At 47.9% G+C, this 27,049-nt stretch overlaps 2 protein-coding genes across 3 annotated transcripts in view; both read left to right on the top strand.

Annotated features, from left to right (window-relative positions):
• LOC149278109 (uncharacterized) overlaps positions 1-27,049 on the top strand; it is a 705,984-nt gene that overhangs the window by 209,239 nt on the left and 469,696 nt on the right. The window lies entirely within an intron of this gene.
• Positions 171-26,873, top strand: VPS52 (VPS52 subunit of GARP complex). Of its 2 annotated transcripts, none has more exons than XM_089502320.1 (20): positions 171-322; positions 1,853-1,934; positions 2,230-2,282; positions 2,388-2,463; positions 2,812-2,879; positions 3,883-4,058; positions 6,180-6,330; positions 7,288-7,388; positions 8,738-8,870; positions 9,651-9,708; positions 10,843-10,976; positions 12,462-12,617; positions 14,718-14,836; positions 15,099-15,222; positions 16,854-16,949; positions 20,236-20,343; positions 20,436-20,501; positions 22,490-22,601; positions 25,658-25,776; positions 26,590-26,873. In XM_089502320.1, the coding sequence occupies exons 1-20, from the start codon at positions 248-250 to the stop codon at positions 26,734-26,736; spliced, it is 2,154 nt and encodes a 717-aa protein (XP_089358446.1). In that variant the 5' UTR covers positions 171-247; the 3' UTR covers positions 26,737-26,873. The 2 variants fall into 2 exon arrangements, with proteins under 2 accessions (XP_089358446.1, XP_089358447.1); XM_089502321.1 differs by lacking the exon at positions 171-322 and adding an exon at positions 379-484.

Consider the following 27,049-nt stretch of genomic DNA (forward strand, 5'->3'; position numbering starts at 1 on the left):
GATGAAACGAAAAGTGCTGTTGCTGCGTTGCTATAACGATTATCGTTCTTATCCTCCTCCTCCTCCTCTAACATCCAGACTCCGCGCGCCTCGTGCGGCGCTTATGGCTGAGGATCTCGAGAGACCAGGGCCTCTTCCGCCTCGTCGCCGCGGGGCATGCTGGGGCTTGTAGTCCCCAGCTCCTAAGACCGGAAGTGGCTCTCCGGGGAGTCCCGGATGTAGCGGCGAGGACGGAGGCCCGGTGGCGATGGCGGGGCTCCAGGAACAGGAGCGGCTGCAGCGGAGGCAGAGGCGTCGCTCCCGGGAGGCGGAGGAGGAAGAGGTGGGCGCCGGACCTGTGCACCCCCTACTTCCGGTCCCCCAGAGACCCCCACTTCCGGTCCCCCAAAATACCTGGGAAGGGGTCTTTCGTCTTTCTTTGCTTTGCCCCCTCCTCAGCCCTTCAGACGTCACCCAGCGCCACTTGGGAGGGCTTGCTATATATGTATATTGTAGACTGATTGTATATCTACATTAATTAAATATATATACCCAGTATATGTGTGTGTGTGTGTATATGTATACAGATACAGATATATAATATGCATTACTATTAATAGTAATATATGTTGAAATTGATATATATTGATACTGATATATATGTTACTATATATCGTTAGTGATACATATTAATATTAATATATTGACATTAATACATATATACATATATATATATATACACACACATTTGTAAATTGCACATATATAATATATATATGGATATAGATACAGATATAAGGCTATATGGTCTCTGCTGTGGGGCAGAAGAGATGCTCCTGTTGGGTTTCTGCCTGCCTCCTGCTTCTTCTTCAGCTTCTTCACTGTTATCATCATCATCATCATCATCATCATTAGAGAATTACAATAATTATAAGATGTATTACAATGTTATATTTATAATATATTTACATAAAGTAAGTTTAAATAATGTGAAGCTGAAGGCTCATCTCTAGGCGAAACGTCAGGAATAAACTCTTCTGGAACACGGTCCAAAAAGCCCACAAAACACTATAAGTGTATATAATATTATAGTTCTTGTTCTATATTCTTTGTGGTTGCCATCCCTCTGTTGCTTTGGATGGATGTGAGAGCTGGGTATTTAAGAAAGATGACAGGAAGAAGGCCCCCTCCTTTGAGATTCTGTGGGGCTGGAGGAGAGGGCCGAGGATCCCCAAAAGACAACCCAAATTGGGGAAGGGGGCTGCTCCCTTTTCTCCTGGTGTCCAAGGAAGCAGCAAAAGGGCGAAGGGACCCCCTTCTGCCTTTCCTCTGGACAGCCGGGGTTTTATTGGTCTTGTTCCTCTTGCTGTTAACCATTGGCTGCATCCTCACCACAGAAATAATCCAGTTTGACACCACTTTATCCACCACGGTTCCATGAAGTGGAATTCTGGGAATGGTAGTTTGTTGTGGCACCAGAGGCCTCTGAATGCCTCACAAAACTTCCCAGAAGTCCCTAGCATTAAGCCAGGCCAATTAAAGCGGTCTCAAACTGGGTTATTTCTGCAGTGTGTTTTGGCTCTTGAGGTCCCTTCCAACCCTAGGATTGTATGTATTTCTGCATGGGAAAAGGGGGCTGGAAGGCCATCTGTAGACAGTTCCCTGTCCTCAGGCTTGCAATCTACAGAGATGGCAGAAGAGAAGGGGATGGTGGTGGGAAAGGGGGCCATGTCCAGCAGAACCTGCCTCTCCTTCTCTCCCTCCAAGGCCAGGGAGTAGCAGTTAAGATGGAGGGAGAGTCCTCTAGGCCTTTCCACCTTCCTTCCTTTTCTCTCTCCCTGCCAAATCCCTAATTGTGTCTCTCTGCTTCCAGGGCCAAAGCGATGAGCCCCTGCAGCTGAACCTCGGGGAGCTGGACCTCACTTCGGATGAGTTCATCCTGGACGAAGTGGACAGTAAGTTGGGAAGAAGGGAATATCCTGGTTAATCCTCCTACGCTGTTCATATCCACCGGGGATCTGTTCCAGACCCCCCTGCAGATACGAAAAAATGCAGGACCCTACGTCCTGTTGTCGCGATGGCAGTGTGACATGTATACAGCCACATGAAAGTGCCGCTATCAGGAACACCAGGCCTTGTTGTCTGCGAATGTTCAAATCTGCGAACAGCAAGCTTGTGGATGGCAAGACCCCACATTATTACTATTAATGTTATTAATACTATTCTTGTTCTTTCTGTCTAATCTTCCAGGTCATATCCAAGCCAACTTGGAGGACGCTCTGGTGCAGGAGGCCTTGAAAACGGTGAGGTGCCACCAGTGAGGTTGGCAAGGTCTGGGACGTGGGGCGGATAGGGCTTGGCTGGGCCTTTTCTCTTCTGCCCCACAACTCTCTGCTTTTGTCTGGCAGGGAGTGGACCTGAGGCAGTACTCCAAGCAAGTGGAAATGGAGCTGCAGCAGATAGAGCACGCCTCCATCAAGGACTGTATCCTCCTCAGCCTGGGAGGCTGAGACTCAGGACGTAGAGGGACGCAGGGGTTCAATGCTGGGACTGCAGCCACAAGGTTGTGAGTTCGATCCCTGCAGGGTCCCAAGGTCCACTCAGCCTTCCATCCTTTCGTAGGTCAGTCAGATAAGTCCCCAGCTAGTTGAGGGCAATTGGCTTGCAGCTTATAGAGTGCTGAGTTCACTGATAAGCAGTATAGAAACATACGTGCTCTTGCTCTTGCCACTTTTGGGGTGGGAGAAGGGTGTCGGGCCCCTCACTCTCTCCTCAGGTTTTCCTCTGGAGGTTCCTCCATGTAGTCGGCTCTTCCTTAGCAGTCTTCCTCAGACATCAAGGAAAGCAAGAACATTGCCTCACTCCATACCCAGATCACAGCCTGCGATGCGGTCCTGGAGGTGAGTGGGGCGGTCAGGGGATGGAGGGGGAGAGCCACCCCAGAGTGGGCAGGACCAGAATTCAAAATGACCTTAACACATTGTGGAGCTGGGCCAAAATTAAAATAGTTAATTTCAGCAGGGAGAAAGGTAAGGTACTACACTTAGGCAGGAAAAAAATAAACGGCTCAGATCTAGGATGGGTGTAACCTGGCTTGACAAGTGTTCATGTGAAAGGGATCTGGGAGTCTTCGTAGACCACCGGCTGAACATGGGCCAGCAATGTGATGCAGCAGCTAAAAAGGCCAATGTGGCTCTAGGCTGCATGAATAGAAGTATAGTGTCTAGATCAAGGGAAGTAATAGTGCCACTCTCTTCTGCTTTGGTCAGGCCCCACCTGGAATGATATTGTGTCTGGATCTGGGCACCACAATTCAAAACAGATGTGGAGGAACTGGGGCATGTCCAGAGGAAAGTGGCCAAACTGGTGAAGGGCCTGCAAACAACCCAGTCCTCTGAGGAGAAACCATGCTTTATGAGGAAAGACTTAGGGAGATGCTGGGGATGCTTAGCCTGGATAAGAGAAGGTTAAGAGGTGATATGATAAGCCCTGTTTAAGTATTTGAAGGGATGTCATAAATAAATAAATAAAATGATATGCAAACTGTATGCCTGGATTTGAGGGACTAGAACAGTGATGGCGAACCTATGGCATGCGTGCCAGAGGTGGCACTCAGAGCCCTCTCTGTGGGCACACGCACCATTGTCCCAACACAGACTTCACTAGAGTTTGTCATTAGAAATCCAGAGGTACGTGGCACTTTGCAATAAATAAGTGGGGTTTGGGTTGCAATTTGGGCACTCGGTCTCTAAAAGGTTCTCCACCACTGGACTAGAACATGGCACCCTCTTTGGAGGGGACCTTGCCATCCCGGTGTGTTGCCTCTTATCTGTGGTGCTGTCCCACCGTTGGCTCTTTGCCATCCCTTGATTCCTAACCAGAGGGTTGTTCTCTTCTCCTCAGCGCATGGAGGCCATGCTGAGCTCTTTCCAGTCTGACCTGAGCAGCATCAGCTGCGAGATCCAGACCCTGCAGGAACAGTCGGTGGCCATGAACGTCCGGCTCCGGAACCGCCAGGCCGTCCGCGGGCGCCTCTCCCAGCTGGTGGATGAACTGGTGGTTCCCAACGTCATGATCAGGTCCGTCTATGTGGACTGGGGTGGGAACTGGTTGTGGGCAGAGGGTTGGGGACGATGGGCTGAACAGGAAAAGTGGACATCCAAATGCATCCCTTATAGAGGCTGGATGGCCATCTATCAGTGGGGATGCTTTGACTGAGAGTTCCTGCATTGCAGAATGGGGTTGGAGTGAGTGGCCCTTGAGGTCTCTTCCAATTCTGTGATTCTAAACACAGCAAAATCCAAGTTCAGGTCTCTGCTTTCCTTCCGCCAGCAAGGTGTGTTAATTTGGACAATTAACTGGCTGTGCTGTAGCTCCATCCCATGGAATCCTGGAATTGGTACTTTTTTCTGCTAAAACCACCATGAATTCCTATATTGGGAGAAAGGAGGGATAGAAGGAGAAGAGTGTTGGTGCCTCACAAAACTAAAAATCCCAGGATTCTGTAGGATGGAGCCATGGCGGTTAAAAGTGGAGTCAGACTGCATTATTTCACCAGTGTAGATGCCCTCAGAGAAAGTGAAATACACGTGTCCCTCCATATTCACTAGGGTTAGGGGCACAAGGGGCCCATACAATCCGCCCCGCACACTCAGAACATCTGGGACCAATTTGTTAGAGGTCCCTAAATCCCATTTGGTGAGGACCTCACAGAGGGCTTTCACTATCGCCGCCCCCTCATTGTGGAATAAGCTCCCTGTAGAGCTCCGTTCCTCTGCATCTTTAGTTTCTTTTAAGAAACAATTAAAAACGCATCTATTCCAGTTGGCTTTTTCACTTTAGGTAATAGTGTTTTTTCTCCGCTCCTTGCCCTCTGTTTTTCGACCCCGGATTAGTGCAATATATTGTCTTTTTCTTGCCCCTAGTGAATTGTGATTTGTATAGATTCCCATTCCTACCCCTAGTAATGATGTTTTTAAACTTTTATATTGTGATGTTTTACTTGTATTTTATCGTTTTTTGTCTTGTAAGCCGCCTTGATCATGCAATTGGAAAGGCGGGATATAAATAAAAATTATTATTATTATTATTATTAAGGCCCCTGCGAATATGGAAAAAACGCAAATAACAAAAACCCCTCTAGGTCCTCCAGGGCAACTCTGGTCAACATCCGACATAAATTGACCATCGAGTTACGCCGGAGGAGCTACAAAGGTCTAGTAGAGTGTCCTCTCTAGGAATCTCTAGGTCCTCCAGTGTACCTTTAAGTTAAAGTTGACCATAGAGTTGCACTGGAGGACCTAGATCTTCCTAGAGAGGACAGATTAATCAAATCCGTGAATAATCAAATCTGCAAATATGGAGGGATGAGTGTATTTCACAAAACTACAAATCCAAGGAAATCGCTGAAAATATAGTTAATACTAACTTCAGAGTGAAAGTTAACTTAATAATGCTATATTTTCTGATTGCTTATTGTTTAATTTTGGTGTAAGTATTCTACTGGAATGAAGAATATTTAAAGATAAAAAATTATCTACTAAAACAAAATCTAATAAGAGAACACATATTTACTCCATAGCAGAAAACTTTATTAACTGTTCAATTTTATGGGAACGGTATTAGTTTAAGCATTAGCTAAATATTCAGTACGTAACGGATGATGGACATCTACATTTAAACGCTTAGAGAGGTTCAATGGTTCAAACTCTGATCACTCTCACCTAATGAGATACTATGGGAAGTGTTTAATTGTACATGTTTGTACTTCGATGACTCTATATACCAACATTTTTTTAAAATATTAACATTATTCTTTAAGTCAAGATCATTTAGATCTCTGTACTTATCTTCAACAATGTATGACTTTTAAATGTAAAAAACAAATTAACAACCCTACAAATCCCAGGAAGTGGTGAAAACTTTGATCAAACTGCATTGTTTCTGTAGTGTAGAGAAAGTGAAATACTTCACAAAAGTACAAAACCAAGAATCCTGTAAGATGGAGCCATGGCCGTTAATAGTGCAGTCTAGGTGCGCCCACAGGAGTCCAAATGATGTCTGACTACTTCGGAATATAGTCTCATAGAGTCATAGAGTTGGAAGAGACCCCAAGAATGCTTAAACAGCCTCTTTGCTGCTGGGGTACTCCATAGGGTGCCCTCCTCTGAGCGTCTCGCTCTTTCCTTTTCCCTCCTCAGCACCATCCTGGAAACGCCGGTGACGGATCAGGCCTTCTTGGAGCAGCTGCATGAGCTGAACAACAAGATCAACGCCGTGAAGGAGCAGGCCTTCCGCGAGACCATGGCCTGTACGGATGTGACTGATGTCCTTGACAAGCTGAAGGCCAAGGTGAGTGGCATGGCATCGCATCTGTTCCTTAGCACTTTGGATTTAGGAGGAGAAGCAAGCCTGGATAAGAGAAGGTTAAGAGGTGATATGATAGCCCTGTTTAAATATGTGAAAGGAAGTCATATTGAGGAGGGAGCAAGCTTGTTTTCTGCTTCTCCAGAGAACAGGACCCAGAACAATGGATGCAAGCTCCAGGAAAGGAGATTCCAGCTCAACATTAGGAAGAACTTCCTGACAGTCAGGGCTGTTCGACATGGCACACACTCCTTCCTCGGAGTGTAGTGGAGTCTCCCTCCTTGGAGGTCTTTAAACAGAGGCTGGATGGCCATCTGTCGGGGATGCTTTGATTTGGATTTCCTGCATGGCAGAATGGGGTTGGACTGGATGGCCCGTGCGGTCTCTTCCAACTCTATGATTCTGTGATTCACAAGAGGAGCGGGTTGTGGCTTTGCAGCCTCTTTGCTGCCCATAGGGGTCCCTTCTTCCCATAGGGAGAGAGGCTCAACATTTGGAGGAACCTCCTGACAGTAAGAGCTGTTTGATAGAGAAAGACACTCCTACAGAGTGTAGTGGCGTCTCCTTCCTTGACAGTCTTTAAACAGAGACAGGATGGGCATCTATCAGGGATGCTCTGATTGGGATTCCTGCATGGCAGATTGAGGTTGGACTGGGTGGCCCTTGGGGTCTCTTCCAACTCTTATGATTGTATGAGGATGCAGCCGACACCAAGTGACTCCATAGAAGACGGGTGCACTTGACCGTTCCCTCCAGCCTTCGCTCCAGAACCCTGTCCTGCTCACACTGGAGTGAAAGAGGGCCGAGTGTGCCCTTTTGGCCGCTGCCCCTCAGTGGTCCCCAGGCCATGTGGTTCCAGGGATGGGGAGGCCACTTTATCTCCGGTGCCCAGACGTCTGCCTTGAAATGTTGCCTCAATGCTTCGTTCTCTCCCTCCGCCAGGCGGTGGCCAAGATCCGGGAGTTCATCCTGCAGAAAATCTACTCCTTCCGGAAGCCGATGACCAACTACCAGATCCCGCAGAACGCCCTCCTCAAGTATAGGTAGGAAGGAAGGCTGGCCGGAGCGTGAAGAGCCCCAGAGTCTTTGGACCAAAACACAACGCAGAAATAATGCAGTTTCAGACTGTTTTAACTGCCCTGGCTCAATACCAGGGAATGCTGAGAACTCTAGTTTTGTGAGATATTTAGTCTTCTCTGTCAGAGAGAGCTCTGGTGCCACATAAAACTACAATTCCCAGGATTCCCTGCCTCTGAGCCAGGGCAGTTAAAGCATAGAATCATATCATAAAATCAAAATGCAGTCACAAACTGAATTATTTCTGCAGTGTGCTTTGGACCTTTGTTTGTAAAATGGTATTTTTAAAAAAATAATTTTTATTAACAATACGACATAATAAAATAAAAAGAAGAAAAAGGAAAAAAAGAAAATTTCTTCTACATAGTATTACGTATACAATGTGTTATAAATCATACTAAGTATATATTGTCTAAATCTTATTCTCATTAAACCATTTATTATTAATTAAACCATTATTTTTCACAATATGCATATTAACATCTCCATTCTTATTTCTATTCTTTATACTGTTCATGACTCCCCTAAAAGGGAACACTCCTTAGCATATCTCTGTTGCAAAGTGCTCCCCATCCCCAGGGCCTACTATCCTCATCTTATTCTGCCTTTCAAAATGGTAACTCTTCTTATGGAGTCTAGTTCATTGGATGCCCAGTTACTCAAATGCCTAGTTACCCAAGTCCAAGTTATTCAAATGCCCAGTTGCTAAAATGCCCAGTTGTAATTAAAATGCCCAGTTACTCAAATACCTAGTTACTCAAATGCCCAATTATTAAACTGCCCAGAAACCAAATGCCCAGTTATTAAAATGCCCAGTTACTAAAATGTCCAGTTACTCAGATGCCCAGTTATTCAAATACCCAGTTATTAAACTGCCCAGTTACCCAAATGTCCAGTTGCTAAAATGCCTAGTTATTAAAATGCCTAATTACTGAGATGCCCAGTTATTAAAATGCTCAGTTACTCCAATGTGCAGTTACTCAAGTGCCCAGTTATTCAAATGCCCAGTTGCTCACCAGTTACTAAATTATTAATTGCTTAAGCGGATGAAGCTTGTCTGTCTGGAGGGTGAGTGTGAGCAGCCCTAAGTCCTCTCTTCTTGCCGCTTCTTCCTGATTTTAAATGTCATTTTATTCCTTTTAAAGAGTGGTGTGTTTTAGTACGGTATTAGTTTGATTCTATTTTAATGCTCACTTTTGTATGTTTTAACTGTATTGTTGTTTAATTTGTAAGCTGCTTTGTATCCCAATTTTTGGGGGGAGGGGGGACAGGATATTATTATCATTATTGTTGTTGTTGTTATTTATTGCAACAGGTTTTTCTACCAGTTCCTGGTGGGCCAGGAGCGTGCGGTGGCCAAGGAGGTCCGGGACGAGTACGTGGAGACCATGAGCAAGATCTACCTCAGCTACTTCAAGTCCTACACTAGCCGACTCATGAAGGTGCAGGTAAGAGGGGACGCTGCCCACCCTGACCAGCGTTGTCCTCTGGACCCCTCCTCTCCTGAGACACTTCTGCACACTTTGGAGGTCATCACATAGGGCTAATCTCACACCAGTCTTGCTAGGGGAAGATAATGGAAGCATAGCACTATAGCGATCGATATTTTTGCACAGTTGCACGATAATGATGATATAAAAACAAAAGAGAAACACAATTGCATTCCGCATACATCTATTCATGTATAGTTAGTATATCATTATTGAATGCTTCACGCATGCGCCGCTTTGGCACGACTGCACATGTCTGAAAATCATGGTTCTGTCCCGAATTCAATGAAGTAAAATTTATATATTTCACAACACTGTTTATATCCAGTTGAATCAAGCTCATTCCTTACACCTCAGAATAGGACAGAAATCCACTCCAAAAACAATCCTAGCAATGGGAATGAATTGTCTGTACCGAAATGCAGACTGCGCCAAGGTCCTGGGTTGCTCTGCGAAAGCGCAAATGGAACGTTATTGGTTTCCTCACCTTTGCCATAGCGCAAGTGAAGCGCTACTGGCAAACCATTCCTTGGGTAGCCCAGTTAATAAGAAGTTACAAGAGCATTCCAAGTGATTTATGGGAGAAGTACTGGATGAGCACAACGTTGTGAGAAAATCTTTGCGTGATTGTGACGGGAGCATTCCCTTTCCCTCCCGTTTCTTAACCCCATGTGATAATCTCCTTTCTCTTCATTTGGTCTTTCTTCTGCTTCTGCTTCTCCTTTCTCTGACCCGCAGTACGAAGAAGTGGCCGAGAAGGATGACCTCATGGGAGTGGAGGACACCGCCAAGAAGGATATCCTTCTTTTGCCAAGAAGGCACTGGGGTCTGGATGGGGGAGGCGTCCTACATAGAATCCTAGAGTTGGAAGGGACCCCCCAGGAGTCATCCAACCCAACCCTTTTCTGCCCTGCAGGAAGACACCATCAAAGCCTCTCCTGTGACACATGGCCATCTAGCCTCTGTTAAAACCTAGAATCATAAGAGTTGGAAGGGACTCCAAGGGCCATCGTCCATCCCCATTCTGCCATGCAGAAAATCTCACTCAAAACATCCCCGACAGATGGCCATCAAGCCTCCATTTGAAGACCTCCAAAGAAGGAGACTCCATAACTCTCCAAGGAAGGAGTGCATTTCACTGTCGAACAGCCCTGACTTTCAGGAAGTTCCTCCTAATGTTGAGCTGGAATTTCTTTTCCTGGAGCTTGCATCCATTGAGACTCCATGTTCTCTTCTCTGGAGCAGCAGAAAACAAGCTTGCTCCCTCCTCAATATGACATCCCTTCAAATACCTAAATAATATTTATTATTACTGTCAGAACATTCCTACTAATGTTGAGCTGGAATCTCTTTTCCTGGAGCTTGCTCCCTCCTCAATATAACATCCCTTCAAATATTTAAACAGGGCTATCGTAACACCTCTTAACCTTCTCTTCTCAAGACTAAACATCCCCAGTTCCCTGTGTCTTTCCTCATAGGGCTTTATGGTTTCCAGGCCTTTCACCATTTTGGTGGCCTTCCTTTGGACACGCTCCAATTCTAAAGAAGGAAACTCCACCAACAGTATAAACGTTTAGATATCATCCAACCCCCTTTTGGCATGCAGGAAGACAGCATCAAAGCCCAAAGTGAATTGTGTAGTTAGGCACAATAAAATCCAAAAATTGTCCACTGGTGTTAATGACTTATAGGATGTTATGGCTGGCTTTATGCCTTAGATAGGGTGGCAGCCCAGTCGTGCTGGGTGAGAGGACTTGAACCCGGGTCTGCCCAGGGGGCAAAGTTTTGGGGATGGGGCTCCTTTGCACTGCCCCTCAGGGGTGAGGGATGTACACAGGTGAGAGGAAAAGAGAGGGCCAAATTGCAACCCCTCGTGTTTGGGTAGGCCTACATTTTCCTGGCGTCGCCCTTGACTCGGCCCGGCATCCACGCTTCTTCTCCAAGCCTTCTCTCCGTAACCGCAACACCATTTTCACGCTGGGCAACCGAGGGAATGTGATCGGGAGCACTGAGCTGGAGGGGCCCATCATTGTTCCCCACTCCGCCCAAAAGAGCGACGTCCGGGTAAGTACTGGGGTTGGAATCGAACCCACAACCCTATTCCCTTGCTGCGTTCTGCCATGGGGCGCATCCTCACTGTAGAAATAATGCAGTTTGGCACCACTTTTTAAGCGCTGTAGCCCTGTCAGATGTGTCATTTTTGCAAGGTCTTTTACCAAAGAGTGGCTGGTGCCTGAGAAAACTATGGGTCTCAGGGTTTCTGTAGGACTGAGCCGTGGCGGTTAAAAGTGGTGTCGATCAGCATTATTTCTACAGTGTAGACACACCCATTGGGGAGCATGGAGATGGGTCATGCTTGCATCCTTTGGGTTTTGCACCCCACAAACCTTCTTTTGGACTCATCTGAGAATGGACCTCTTTCATTTTAATGTTTATTTTATTTTATTTGGAGTATTTATACCCTGCTCTTCAGCCACAAAGGCTCTCAGACCGTCTTACTTTTTCTTTTTGATTAGACAGTTCCTTGCCCTCAGGCTTACAGTCTAAAATATGACTTTAATTCAGTCTATGGGCCCCAACAGACAGGCCAAAATAAAGCTGCTTCGGGTCACTTTGGAGGTATGCTGTTGAAATAATGTATGCGTCTTAAACAGCATACCTCCAAAGTGACCTGAAGCAGCTTTATTTTGGCCTGTCTGTTCGGGCCCTATGTCACTTTATCAATGTTTGGTTTGAGTCCACCACCCCCACCCAAGTCAGTATGCTGCTTTTAAAATGGGGGTGGAAAGTATGGATTTGAATACATTTGAGGACTGGGTTTTCTTTTTCAGGTGTTGTGAATTACAGTGGTCCCTCTACATTTGCAAAAAAGCCCAAACACTATTCTTTTTACCTGAGAGAGCACCTCTCTGGAAACCCCCAGGTCCCCCAGTACAACTCTGTGGTCAACATCTGCCAGCAAATGTTTCTTACAACCTCTAGGTTCTCCAGTACAGCTCTATGGTCAACTTCTGGCAGAATTGCACTAGAAGGCTTAGAGATTCCTAGAGAAGACATATGAAACAGAACTACAAAAGTCAAAGCCGCAAATGTGGGGGGCTATCATTATTATTATTGTATGGGGGGGCTGGTGGAGTTTTTAATAGGTTTCGGTTATACTGCACGGTGGATAACAAAATCCGTGGAGACTCAGGTCCCATTAAATACAGTGCCATAGCAAAATGGTGTCCCTTATATAAAATGGAAAATCAAGGTTTGATATTTGGAACTTATAATTTTTAAAAAAATATTTTAAATCCATGGATTCTTGAATTTGTAGATAAAAAAATCCGTGGATAAGGAGGGCCGACTGTATTTGGGACTTTATCCAAGTTCTATGATTCTGTGATTCTAAGTTTGGTTTGGGGGGGTTGTCACAGTTTTGAACCAGTAGTAGAAGGAATGGATTTGAGTCTGTAGTGAGGTGGATTGAGTCTATGGTGGGGTGGGGGCAGGGGACCTAAGGGTCAGGGGGGCTGATGGACCGTCCTCTCCTTCTCCCCACCCCAGTACCCCTTTGAGTCCCTCTTCCGGAGCCAGCACTACGCCCTGCTGGACAACAGCTGCCGGGAGTACCTCTTCCTCTGCGACTTCTTCCTGGTGACTGGGACCCCCGCCCTGGACCTCTTCCACACTGTCATGGGCAAGACCCTGGCCATGTTCCTCGTGAGTAGGGGCAACGGGAATGGGGAAGGGGGCGGCAGTGGCGGATGGTGTTGGAGGACTTGGCGCCCTCTCAGTAGATTCTGGAGGAAACTGCCTTGCTAAGGTGCCTGCCTCACTTAACGTGGCACATGCAGCGGGTGGCAGCTCACTGCTCTCCAGGATCCATCTGGGTGGGCTTCTGAGCCCCACTTGGAGATTTGGGGGATTGATCTCTATGGTTCTTTATGCATATTTGGGGGGGCCAAGCTTCACCACAGAGCTACAGTCCTGTCTCTTGAATTCGTTCAGGATTGTTGTCAGAACTATTTGAAGTCTCCCCCCAGACACAGGTCCAGAACACACTGCAGAAATCATCCAGTATGAGACCACTTTTACTGCCCTGGTTCAGTGCTAGGGAATCCTGGGAATTGTACTTCATTGTGGCCTCAGAGCTCTCTGGCAGAGAAGGCTCAGTGTCTCACAAAACTACATCTCCCAGGATTCTCTAGCAGTGAACCAGGGTTTCAAACTGGATGATTTCTGCAGTATGTTTTGGACCATCGTCAATCAGGCTTCTGTGGATGATCCGCAAGCTGTTTCTTGCTGCAGACTTATTTATTTGTTATATTAGTTTGTATTCTGCTTTTCTTCCAAAACTGGGACCCCAAAAGCAGCTTACGGTCTAAAAACCTACAGTTAAAATGTTTAAAAAAATACAATTAAAAACATACAAAAGTGACAATTGAAATAGAATTAAACTGTTTCAAAATTTAAACAGATGATCAATTGTTTAAAAAATAGAATAAAATTAAAAAGATGGAAGCACTTTAAAACTATAGACATTAAAGCGACGCACCACCTCCATCACCCGGTGTTACCTGTTTGTTAGACCCATGCCACCCTTTGATATTTTCCCCCTCCCAAGTACCACAACCTAGTTGCAGACCCCATGCCAGCTAGTAAGAGCAATAGATCAGATCCTTGTGATGGCTGTGGATAACACTCCATATCAAATGCATATTAGTCGGCATACATCTCATATCACATACATATCAATACCGCGCCCAACATAATTCCTCTGTTCCTTACTGGTCAGCCCACAGGATATTCAAATAAAGCAGAGCTTCCAAGTCATCCTCCAAGTCATTCCCATGTATAGGATAATACCTCAGTTGGATCAACTGAACGATCCATAGGATTCCCCAGCACAAGGCCAGCACAGGATTAGCCCAGTCCTGACACCTGCGGACACTCCACTGCCTCCTCTGACCCAGGCCTGTCCCAAGAAGCCAGCGGAGAGGAACTGGGTCCTTTTGGGCGTATGCCACGGGAACAGTCTCTGAATCTGGGCTCTGTAGACACCTACGAGTCTGTCCTTTCTCCAGAATCCTTGTCTGTCTTTCCCCTCAATCCCTTTCTCTCTCTGATCCCATCCTCAATGGATTCTCTAGGAATGTAGAGCTCAGAGTCCATGGAAAGCGGGGAGGGGAGGCATTGGTTAACAAGGGGAAGGGTCTCCAAATATGGGGGCAAGCCAGACTGGGCAGCCCCAATGAGGACAGCAAGCAAACTAGGGGGTCCTTCTCACCAGTATTACCAAGGTTGCTGTTCCAGCCTGGGACTCAAGGTGGCCTGCAAACGTCACTTTAAAACAGGAGAAGCTTGTAAATTCACATCACCCAAAATTTAGGTATAATCTACCAGTCAATAGGAAATGCTTTTCATAAAAACACCTCTTGGAACCATCTCAAAAGTTCAGGTTCGGGTTAGGGTTTGGGTTAGCTTCTTCCCAGTTGCCCTTCTCACTGGCCAGTTGCTATCTCCACACATTTTAACCCTTTGTTACCTGGGAAGAAGGCTCTCCATTTATCTCAAGAGGGTGCCAGCCTTACCCTCTCTTGGGAGGGAATCCCAGGAGCCTAGGCTTAGCCACCCAGAAAGCCTTGTCTCCCCAATGTTTCTGCTGGATGTCCCTGTAAGGGCAGTGGGGCAGAGAAAAGGGCATCCGCGAAAGACCCTAAAGCCCAGGCAGGGCTGAATGGGAGGATCTGGGCCTTCAGATGACTTGGACCTGAGTGGTGTGTTGCTGTGTCAAACCCAAATCTTTCTCTCCCTCCACAGAAGCACATGGATGCCTACGTGAGCGACTGCTACGACAGCATCGCCATCTTCCTCTGCATCCACATCGTCCTGCGCTTCAAGACCATCATGGCCAAGCGCAATGTCCCTGCCATCGACAAGTGAGTGAGTGCACAGGGCTGTTTTCTTTCTTTGGAGACCTCAGACTCTCCTTTCTCAACACATTGCCCCCTTTTGAAGAGGGGCCCACCACCATCAGCCATAAGGGAAATGCTAAGCTGGGGACCATGTTGTGTGGGGCATACTCCCTTGTTCACCCAACCAGTCACATGCCATGCCAGACTCCGGTTGTGGTTAGTTGTGACCTGCAGGACCTCAAGTGACCGGCCCACCTGCTCTTCTATCCCTACTCTCCCCTCGCAGGTATTGGGACACACTGCTGGAGATGCTGTGGCCCCGTTTCGAGCACATCCTGGAGCTGAACATCCAGAGCATTCAGAATACAGATCCCCAGAAGCTGGGCTTCCTGGACACCCGGCCCCACTACGTAGGTCCAGCAAGGACGGGTCAAGGGGCAGGCCCTGGCTAGGGAAGAGAAGGTCAAGGAGTGGTCTTCTGAGATCTCCAGCTAAGGGTCTTAGGCTAAACATGAGCCACCAGTGTGATACACCAGCCAGAAAGGCCAATGCAATTGTGGACTGCATCAACAGGAGCATAGCATCCAGACTGAAGGAAGTATTAGTGCCACTCTAGTCTGCTTTGGTCAAACCTGATTTGGGAGAATGCTCTGTCCATTTCTCGGTACTACAGTTCAAGGAGGATATTAACAAGCTGGAACATGTTCAGAGAAAGGCAACTTTCCTAAGGTGAAAAGTGGAAACCAAACCTTACGGAGCTGGCTAGCCTGGAGGAGAGAAGATTGAGAGGGGACATGATGATGACAGCCATCTTTAAATATCTGAAGGGATGTCATGGGAAGGATGGAGTGAGATGATTTTCTGCTGCTCCAGAGATTAGGACACAAATCCATGGATTCAAACCATTCAAGGAAAGAGATTCCAGCTGAAGATTAGGAGCAGCTTCTTGGCCATAAGAGTGCTCAACCATGGAACGGATCTTCTGGGAAGGGATAGATACTCCTTGTTTGAACAGAGGAGGGATATTGGGCATATCTCAGGAGAGCTTTAGCTGTTTGTACCTGGATGACAGAGAGCTGGCCTAAATAGGCCTTGGAGCCCCTTCTTGTTCTAGAGCCATCTTCCCTAACCCTCCTGACATGCAGGAATGTACAACTGAACCATTCCTGAGAAAGACCCACACAACCTCCTTTTAAAGACCTCCGTAGATGGGGAATCCACCACTTTCCAAGGGAGCATCTTCCACTGTCACGGCTCTTTTGGCAAAGGGTTTAGGTAGAATCTCTTTTCTTGCCATTCGAACCCATGGACTCATGTCCAAGTCTCTGAAGCAGCAGAAAACAAGCTGCCTCCATCTTCTCCATGACGTCCCCTTGGATAGTTAAAGGTGGCTGTCATCATGTCCCCTCTTCACCTTCTCCTCTCCAAGCTCAACCTGCCCAGCTCCTTGGCCATTCCTCCTAAGGTTTGATGGTTTCCAGACTTTTAATAATCTTGGTCACCCTTCTGCAGACACACTCCGGCTAAGGTGTGGAGGGGCTCGCTTGGTTCCCTGGTTCTGACACAAGGCCTCACTACCAGGGTAACTAACTGAAATCCCAGCATCCACTGAGAGTGTTCTCCTCTGAGTTTCCTCCTCCTAAGTCTGAAGCCTCCATCGTATGTCCAGTTCAGAGGTTCCTCCTTGGAGGTCTGGATGGGGAGTTTGAGAGGAGGAGGTGGTCATAGAAAAATAGAATCCTGGAGTTAGAAGAGACCCCAAGAAGGGCCATCCAGTCCAACCCCCTTTTGCCGTGCAGGAACTCTCAATCAAAGCATCCCCATTGACAAGTGGCCATTCAGTCTCTGCTTAAAGACCTCCAAAGATGGAGACTCCTCCTTGGAGGTCTGACCCAGAGGAGGAGACCCTCAGTGGATGCTGGGATGGCAGTTAAACTGAGTTAAGGGGCAGAGAGGAGCCTTATCACCACCACCGTCCAGTCCCTGATGGCCATGGAGCAATATCTCTAACCCCATTTCCCCGTCTCTGTCCTTCCTGCAGATCACCCGTCGCTACGCAGAGTTCTCCTCGGCCATCGTCAGCATCAACCAGACCTTCCCCCATGAGCGGACCCTGACTCTCCTGGGGCAGCTCCAGGTAGGATAGCAAGAGGGGGAAGGCCCTCCAAATATTGGGAGCCTCTGGGCTTCTTGGTCAGGGGAGACACGGTGGAGGGATGGGGGAGAACCTGTTTGCTGGAGACTGGTCACTGCCCCAAGGGAGAATTGGAACTCCTGGTAACAACAGAAAAGGATGGCAAGGTGTATGGCCAAAGTTTGGTCCCTGTCAAAGGAAGCAGATCAGGCCGGTGGAACTGAGGATTGGCTCAGGGTGACCAGCTTAGTCTGATCCTTAGTCTGGCCCTGCTAGACTCCTGAGGTGGTGGGGTGGAGGTCGCCCATGCTCAGTTTTCAGCCCATGGCAGTTCCTTTCAAGGAAGAGATAAGGCAGGATAGGTGGGAATCCTGCAGACCACAGCTTCCTTTATATCTCACCATTCTGGCTAGGGCTGGTGGATGGGAGTTGAAGTCCAGCCACATCTGGAGGGTTGTGCACGCATGTGTGCGCACACGCACACACACACACACACACACACCAGGGAAAGGTGAAGGTAGGGCAGCTGCTGGCCGAAGAGAGCTGCTGGGGGGGCAGTAACTAGGGAACCCCTGGAGAAGAGAATCGGGCCTTTGATCTCTTGGGGCTCCCCTCTCTCACTAGGAGGTACAAGGGGGTGCAGACAGCGTCAGGTGACGTCCCAGGCGGTCACCCCACTGCTCCTCCCACCCACATGTCCTCTTTTAGGGTCCAGGTGGGATTCTGTTTCTGGCAGTTGTCTGGTTTGCGTTTGCCCCCTGGAAGGTCCAGCTGCGGCATAGGGTTTGGCGCTGGGTGCGAAATGTAATGGTGTCCATACTCCGGGAGATGGAAGGGGGTTTCCCCAGAGTCCTCTCTTGGGACAGAGGGTGGGAAGTAAAGAGGAGGTGCCGCTTGCCCTGCCTCCCTCCCGGCTGCCTTCCCCAGGCTCAACCAGTCTTGTCTGGCTCAATGCTATGGAATTCTGGGAGTTGGAGTTTGTTGTGGGCCCACAACAAACCCCAACCCCCAGAATTCCATAGCATTGAGCCAGGTCAGTTAAGTGCTGCCAAACCGGGTTATCTCTCCAGCATGGATGCAGCCTACATAAGATCGGTCGAGGCAAGTAACTGATTTACGTATTGAAACATTTTTTATTTATTAGAAAAGTTAAAGCAAGATTGATAATCAGGACTAACAAAAAAGGAAATATACAGAGACTTGCTCAAGCAAACACAAGGCAAGACTGGTGAATTGATGAAAATTAAGTAGACAGGCAAAGGTTAAGTTAAACTTGATTTGGGTGAATCTGAAGGATAGAGAGAATAAGGGACGGAATAAACCATGAGCTGGGTTATAATGATAGTCACAGATAGGAAAACAGGAAAGTAATATTCAGTGAAAGAAAGATAGGAAGTATACTGATGTATATACAGTGGGCCCTTGGTATCTGCAGTGGTTTTGTACCTGGACATCCTGTGGATACCAAAAAAACCATGACTGCTCACGTTCCATTATATACAGTGGGGGATAATAATACAGTAGAGTCTCGATTATCTGACGTAAAGTGGCAGTCCCATAGGTTGGATACTCGAAAAAGTCGGATAATCCAGAGGGTCATATGGGCCTAGTGGCGGTGGTGGCACTTGGGCCTCTGCCACGCTATGGGCCTGGTGGTGGTGCTGGTGCTCACGCCGCCTCCACGCTTGCGGCCTGGTGCTGCTTGTCACTGCGCTAGGAGCCCTTTCCAGCTGGGGGCATGGTAAGGGCTACAAACCAAAGTACTGTTTTTTGGGATGAATCGATTTATTGTAAAATAAATCAATCCATCCCAATGGAAACCACAGGCGGATTCACATCCCCCATCAGTGACAGGGAAATGGCAGGGGAAGCTGCAATGGCTCCTGCCATCTCCCTGCCATCTGCATTCCCTCCCTCCTTCCCTCCCTCACCCCCCTCCTCCTCCTCCCCCTTCCCTCTCTTCCTCCCCCGGCTTCCCTGCCTCCATGGGTGCTGGCGACTGGAGCTTGACAGTGAAGGCAACAGCAACAGCAGCCCTATCCTCTGCTCCTCTTCTTCCTCTTTCTTTTCCTCCTCCTCCTCCATGCTGCTGCCTGGGCTCCTTCTGCTTCTCTGCCTCGGCAGGCTTACATTAGAAGGAGGCCGAGGCAGAAGGAGGGAGGCAGCTGGCCTGGAGGACGCAGGATGTGCGCGTGTGCGCCTCTGTACTCATGTCCTCCGGGGGAGGAAGGGAGGAGGAGGAGGAGGCAATCCAAGGGTGGCAGTGGAGAGGGACCCATGGGGTCCCTCTGGGGCCTCTGCCACCCTGGATCGCTGAAGGGGGAGAGGGAGAAGGAAAGGGATGGCTGCTTGTCTTCCCCAATGGGAACGACAAGCGTGCCAAAGGAAAACCCCGATTCCAAACAGGCCCCCTTTTCATAGTGGGAATGGGGGGCCTTTTGGAATCAGGGTTTTACCCGTGGCAGACCCAGGATCCAATGCGGGTCATGCCACCAGTGGGAATGGGCCCATAATGTTCTAGTAAAATTGTGTCCTTTATATAAAATGGCAAAATTAAGGTTTGCATTTTAATACACACACACACACACACACACACACACACACAGTTGTCCCTCCACATTTGCGGAATTGACTTTTGCAGATTTGAGTATTCCCGGATTGTATTAATATGTTCTCTCTGGGAATAGTCCTGTGCCCCTAACCCTAGTGAATGTGGAGGGACCACTGTATACATTATATATTGAGATAATTTTCAAGCCGTGGATGGTTAAATCTGCAGATGAAGAATCCATGGATATGGCAGGCCAACTGTATATGGTCTTGTTAAAGAAGTGTTTAAGATATATACTAGTCTCCCCACATTCGCTGGGATTAGGAACACAAGACCACACTGAATGTGGAAAAACCGTAAATAACAAAAACACTATGTTTTTACCTGAGGTAACAGCTCTCTAAGAACCTCTAGGTCTTCCGGTGCAATTCTGTGGTCAATACCTATCAGACATTGACCATAGAGTTGCACTGGAGGAGCTACAAATGCCTAGAAGGAGTGTTCTCTCTAGGAATCCCTAGGTCCTTCAGTGCAACTTTTGGTTCAAGTTGACCATGAAGTTGTGCTGGAGGACCTAGATATTCCTAGAGAAGACATATTAATACTATCCATGAATAAAGGTATCCCTGTGTTGAGGATTTTGGATGATACTGTACTTTGCAACCCTGGATACAGGTGGGTGTGTGTGTTTGGGGCTGCCCCTGTTTTCTGACATGCCCCCTCTTTCTTCCCCGCCAGACGGAGGTGGAGAACTTTGTCCTGCGCGTGGCGGCCGAATTCTCCTCCCGCAAAGAGCAGCTCATCTTCCTCATCAACAACTACGACATGATGCTGGGGGTCCTCATGGTAAGCGGGGGGCTGCAAGGGACTGGGAGGACTGGGGGGGAGCAGCAGCACTCCTTTCCCCCCATTTCACGCTTCTCTCAACCATTTTGCAGGAGCGTGCAGTAGAAGAGAGCAAGGAGGTTGAAGGGTTCCAGCAGTTGCTCAACGCTCGAACTCAGGTGAGAGATGGCTGTTTTGGGGGTCACCCCCTGCAGGGTCATGCCATGCCACATACCCTCCCCCCCCCCTTTGCCAGTCACAGTGTCTGGGACTCTTTGGTGTTGAAAAGCTCAGGTGAAGATGTAAGGAAGCGGTCAAAGTGAATCAATGGTACGACGTGAGAACCTAATGGGGGTCAGTGGGCCAAAATACCCTGAAGGCAACGGATTCTGCCTGATCTTGGAAGCTAAGCAGGGTCGGCCTTGGTTGGGACTTGGGTGGGAGACCACCAAGGAATAACTGGTGCTGGAGACAATTATTTCAGAGGAAGGAACTGACCAAACTGCCTCTGAGGGTTCCTTGCCTAAGAAAACCCTATTTAGGGGTAAGCCTAACTAAATACCCTGAAGGCACCAGATCCTGTTTGAATTTGGAAGCTAAGCAGGGTCAACACTGGTTAATCTTTGGAAGGGAAACTGCCAACAAGATGTCGGCCCTATTTCAGAGGAAGGAGACAGGCAGAACCTCCTCTGACTGGCTGAGATTCCTTGCCTAAGAAACTCTCTGAAATTCATAGAATCATAGAATCTTAGAGTTAGAAGAGACCACTAGGGCCATCCAGTCCAACCCCAATCTGCCATGCAGGAAATCCAAATCAAAGCATCCCTGACAGATGGCCATCCAGCCTCTGTTTAAAGACCTCCAAGGAAGGAGACTCTATCACCTTCCGAGGAAGTGCATTCCACTGCCGAACAGCCCTTACAGTCAGGAAGTTCCTCCTAATGTTCAGGTGGAATCTCTTTTCCTGTAGCTTGCATCCATTGCTCCATTGGGTCCTGTTCTCTGGAGCAGCAGAAAACAAGCTTGCTCCCTCCTCAATATGACATCCTTTCAAATATTTAAACAGGGCTATCATATCACCTCTTAACCTTCTTTTCTCCAGGCTAAACATCCCCAGCTCCCTAAGTCGTTCCTCATAGGGCATGGTCTCCAGACCCTTCACCATTTTTGTCGCCCTCCTTTGGACACGCTCCAGTTTCTCAATGTCCTTTTTGAATTGTGGTGCCCAGAACTGAACACAATATTCTAGGTGGGGCCTGACCAAAGCAGAATACAGTGGCACTATTACTTCTCTTGATCTAGACACTATACTTCTATTGATGCAGCCTAAAATAGCATTGGCCTTTTTAGCTGCCGCATCACACTGTTGACTCATGTTCAACTTGTGGTCTACTTGGACTCCTAGATCCCTTTCACACGTAGTTTCATTCAGCCAGGTGTCACCCATAATCCTATATCTGTGCATTTTATTTTTCTGCCCTAAGTGCAGTACCTTACATTTCTCTGTGTTGAATTTCATTTTGTTAGCTTTGGCCCAGCTTTCTAGTCTATTCAGGTCATTTTGAATCTTGATCCTGTCCTCTGGGGTATTAGCTATTCCCCCTAATTTGGTGTCATCTGCAAATTTGATAAGTATGCTCCCAATTCTGTCATCCAGGTCATTGATAAAGATGTTGAATAGCACTGGGCCCAGGACAGAGCCCTGTGGGACCCCACTGGTTCATGGCGACCTGAAGGCACGCAGATGCACAGTATAGCTCAGGGCCTACATACCTGAAAGGCACCATCTTGGAAGCTAAGCAGAGTCAGCCTTGGTTGGTACTTGGGTGGGAGGCCACCACCAAATATCTATTTCAGAGGCCAAGCCACCTTTTGAGTACTCCTTGCCTAATATATTCCTTTTGAAATTCATGGGTTCACAGTTAGACAACAGACAACCTAAAGGCACTTGCACACATGCTGCTTTGTGTTTACGTGGAACCTCTTTTCTTGCGATTCGAATCCGTGGCTCTACGTAGCTCTGGAGCAGAGACGCAGAAAACAGGGTTCCTTTTTCTCCATGCTGCCTCTCAGGCTCAGAGGACCTTTGGGGCTCCACGGCCAACCCCGCCACGTGTTTGTGGGGTTGCACAGCAGCTCATGTCACCTTCTCTTTCCACCTTTGCAGGAGTTCATCGAGGAGCTCTTGGCCCCGGGTTTTGGGGGCATGATTGCCTTTGTGAAGGAGGCAGAGGCGCTGGCAGAAAGGGGCCAGCTGGAGCGGCTGCGAGGCGAGGAAGGTGAGCGTACCCAGGATGATGGGCTCCACAGTCCTTGACAGCAGGGCAGAGAAACGTGGATGCAGAAGGCTTAGGCTGCATCCACACTGGAGAAATAACCTGGTTTGGCACTGCTTTCACTCTTTCTGAGTCAAGGCTATGGAATTCTGGGAGTTGGAGTTTGTTGTGGGGCCCAAACTCTGGGCCCACAACAAACTCCAACTCCCATTATTATTATTATTATTATTATTATTATTATACTTTATTTCTATAGCGCTATAATTATACACAGCGCTGTACAAAGTCGGAAAATTAGGAGTAAATAAAAGCCTGCCCAAGGCGTACATTCTAAGATAATAACAATTAAAAGAGGAATAGATAAAATTACCATATAGAAAGGAAAAAATAGATTAAAAACATCAAATATCAAACAAATCACATCACATCAAATATTGTCAGACAGCCAGATAACAATCACAAATTCCCTGAGAACGCTTCCCTAAACAATATGGTTTTCAGCTCAGCCTTAAAGCTGGTTAGGGAAGTGATGAGCCGTGCATGCAGAGGAAGAAGGTTCCAGGAATGAGGGGCAGCTAGAGAGAAGGGACGGATCCGGGACGGGGCAGAGAAGATCCTGGGTTGAGAGAGGAGATTTTGGCTACCAGAGCGGAGAGTGCGAGTAGGGATGTAGGGAGAGAGAAGATCAGTTAAATAAAGAGGGGCCAGCCCATGCAGGGCTTTAAAGGTGAGTAGCAAAAGTTTGTACCTGATGCGGAAAGGAAGAGGGAGCCAGTGAAGGGAAGACAACAGAGGGGAGACATGATCATAACGGCGAGCGAGTGAAATAATGCGTGCAGCTGAATGCTGAACAGAAATTAATGGGTGGAGGTGAGAGAGAGGAAGCCCTGCCAGGAGGAGGTTACAGTAGTCTAGTCGTGAGACCACTAGGGCATGGACCAGTGTCTTTGCGGTAGAAGCTGAGAGATATGGACGGATTTTGGCGATATTATAGAGAAAAAATCTACAGACTTTGGCTGTAGTCTGGATCTGTGGGATAAATGACAAAGAGGAGTCAAAGATGAAACCGAGACTGCGGGCTTCCTGGACCGGCTGGATAGAGACGTTATTGACAGAAATAGAAAAGGAATAGTGAAGGGTGGGCTTAGGAGGGAAAACAAGAAGCTCAGTCTTGGACATATTGAGCTTCAGACGCCGATGGTGCATCCAGTGGGAGACAGCTGTTAAACAGGATGACACTTGCTGCTCTAGCTCTGCTGAAAGATTAGGGGTGGAAAGGTACAGCTGGGTATCATCGGCGTAAAGATGGTAGGAGAAACCAAAAGAACTGATAAGTTTGCCAAGGGAGAGTGTGTATAAAGAGAACAGAAGGGGACCCAAAACAGAGCCCTGAGGAACTCCAACAGATAAGGGGACAGAAGACGAGGTCTGACCACCCGAGACCACTGAAAAAGATCGATCTGACAAGTAAGATGTGAACCAATCGAGAACAAGGCCCGAGAAACTCCCAGAATTCCATAGCCTTGAGCCAGACAAAGCAGTGCCAAACCAGGTTATTTCTCCAGTGTGGATGCAACCTTAGTTTGCATTAATCACCCCATTGAAATCAACAGTCACTTCTCCATGAATATTCAAAACTGCGCATCTCAAGTCCTGCAAGAACGGAGGGGCAACTGTCTTTTAACCCAACAGAATGCCTCTCTGGGAATCCCTAGCGCAACTCTGTGGACAACATCTGCCAGAGGTTGGCCATAGACTTGCACTGGAGGACCGACAAAGTGGCTAGAGAAGTGTTTTCTCTAGTAAATCTCCAGACCAACTCTATGGTCAACCTCTGGCAGAGTTGCACTGGAGGACCTAGCTTAAATAACCAAATCCTCAAACGTCAAAGCCACAAATGTGGAGGGATGATTGAGGGTCCTGGAACCAAACCCCAGAAGATACCAAGGGACCCCACTGTAGTACTACTACTACTACTAGTAGTAATAATAATAATATCCCATTGCATATAATGGGCTCTACATATCCAGAAGTTTGGTATCCATGGGATAACTGGAGCCGAACCCCACCAGATATCAAGGATCCACTCTAGTAATAATAACAATAATGATATCCCATTGTATATAATAGGACTTCAGCATCCAGGAATGTTGGTATCCCCGGGGGTCCTGGAACCAAATCCCAGGGGATCCCAAGGGCCTCCACTGTCTTCCTAAGTCCCTTCATTACCCCAGAATATGATTAGACCCCGGGGGGGGGGGGACATGCAGGGGGGCCTTGCCCATTATTAGGATGGGAGATGGGTCACACCTGCACAGCTCATTGTCCTTGGTTTGCTTCTGCGTCACTTGAACCTCGAGAGTCCATGTCCCATTGCCCTTGCCCAAGACAAGGACATTCCTGGTCAAAGTCATGGCAGGGGGGACAAGTGCTTAAAGACAGCCTCCAAGGAAGGAGAGTCCACCAGACTCCAAGGCACTGCCTTCCATTGTGTATTCAAAATATACAAAAGTTAAAAGACATAGCTCAGATACAGTATTCACTTTTGAACAGCGCTTACTGTTTTAGGAAATTACTACTATTGTTTAGGTGGACTCTCTTTTCCTGGAGCTTGCATCCATTGCTCCATTGTGTCCTAGTCTCTGGAGCAGCAGAAAACAAGCTTGCTCCCTCCTCAATATGACATCCCTTCAAGTATTTAAACAGGGCTCTCATATCACCTCTTAACCTCCAGGCTAAACATCGCCTGCTCTTTAAAGACTCTCCTTATAGGGCTTCATGGTTTCCAGACCCTTCACCATTTTGGTGGCCCTCCTCTGGACAAGGCTTATTGTGCAAGAGCGATGAACACCTTTTACCATCAGGAGATTCTTCCTAAGGTTTAGGCAGAATCTTGAAATCCTAGGGTTGGAAGGGATCCACAGAGGCCACCCAGTCCAGCCCCATTTTGATACCAGGCAAAGCCTTTTCACTGGTAGGGGGCTGGAACAGCCCCCACTCTTCAGAACAGCCCCTCACCTATTTCTTCCTCCTCCTCTGTCTTTATCTCCTCTCCGCAGCCCGGGTGACGCAACTGGTGCGTGGCTTCGCTGCCACATGGAAGTCAGCCGTGGAGTCCCTGAGCCAGGATGTGATGCGCTCCTTCACCAACTTCAAGAACGGCACCACCATCATCCAGGTAGAAGAGGGATCCACCGGGAGGAGAGGAAATAGAGGTCCGGATTGTGAGGGAGGATCATAGAGTTGGAAGGGACCCCCAAGAGACATCTAGCCCAACCCCCTTCTGCCATGCAGGAATACAAAGGATCCTAGCATTGGAAGGGAGCCATCCCCTCCAACCCTTCTGCCATGCAAGAATGCATCCAGCCCAGCCCCCTTCTTCTGCCATGCAGGAATACCTAAGATCCTAGAGTTGGAAGAGACCCCAATTCCAGTCCAATTCTTTGGCAGTTGACCATAGAGTTATGCTGGAGTACTTGGCGATTACTAGAGAGAGCACTCCTCTAGACATTTCTAAGCCCTTAGGCTCCTGACTTCAAGAAGAAATTAAGGCTGATGGGGGGGGCCTGGGGAGGCTCCTGGTTCTGGTTGCCACACAGCATAGAAATGCCACCTAGAAAATGCCCGCCCAGAGAGGACATATTTTTTCCAGTCATGTATCACTGAAACTGACCTTTCACCATTTGGGCCACCAGCTCCAGCTTCTCCACATCCCTCTTGAATTATGGTGCCCAGAACCAGACACAGGGTTCTAGGTTTTGCTGGAGGACCTACTGAGAACACCTCTCTAGGCATTTTCAGGTCCAGCAGGGCTGGACTGGATGGCACTTTTGGTCTCTTCCAAGTCTATGATTCTAACAGAAACTACGTAATAGGAGCTTGCGTAATACGTGGGCTGGCTGTGGTTTGTGGGGGTCAGGGTGATGTGGGCCGGGGTCTATTGCTGGACTCTGAGCAGAGGGATTGACTCTATCGCCATCTTTGTGTGCAGGGTGCGCTGACGCAGCTGATCCAGTACTACCACCGCTTCCACAAGGTGATGGCCCTGGCCCCGCTCAAGGCCCTGCCCATCCGCTCCGAGCTCATCAACATCCACCACTTGATGGTCGAGGTCAAGAAACACAAGCCCAACTTCTGAGGGTGGGCTGTTCCTCATCCCACTCCATGGCCCATCGTCCCCAGATCCTTGGCCCCACCGGGGGGGGCACTGCGTCCTGTTCCACCATCTTGGTATTTTTCTTCTGTCTAGTGATAATAAATCCATTCCGAACTCAACAGTGGGGCCCTTAGATTACTTGTGTTGAACATGGGGTTCGTATGGGGCTGCCCTTGGAAACCCACTCTCAGGCACAGAAAACTTGCGATAGATTCGCCTTAGGGTTTCCATAAGTCGGAAATGACTTAAACCAAAAAATACCCTAAAAGCACCAGATCCCCTCTAATTGTGGGAA

The sequence above is a fragment of the Sceloporus occidentalis genome, unplaced genomic scaffold (assembly GCF_023333645.1).
Source record: "Sceloporus occidentalis isolate IW3139 unplaced genomic scaffold, rSceOcc1.0.p SCAF_201, whole genome shotgun sequence".
Lineage (NCBI taxonomy): Eukaryota > Metazoa > Chordata > Lepidosauria > Squamata > Phrynosomatidae > Sceloporus > Sceloporus occidentalis.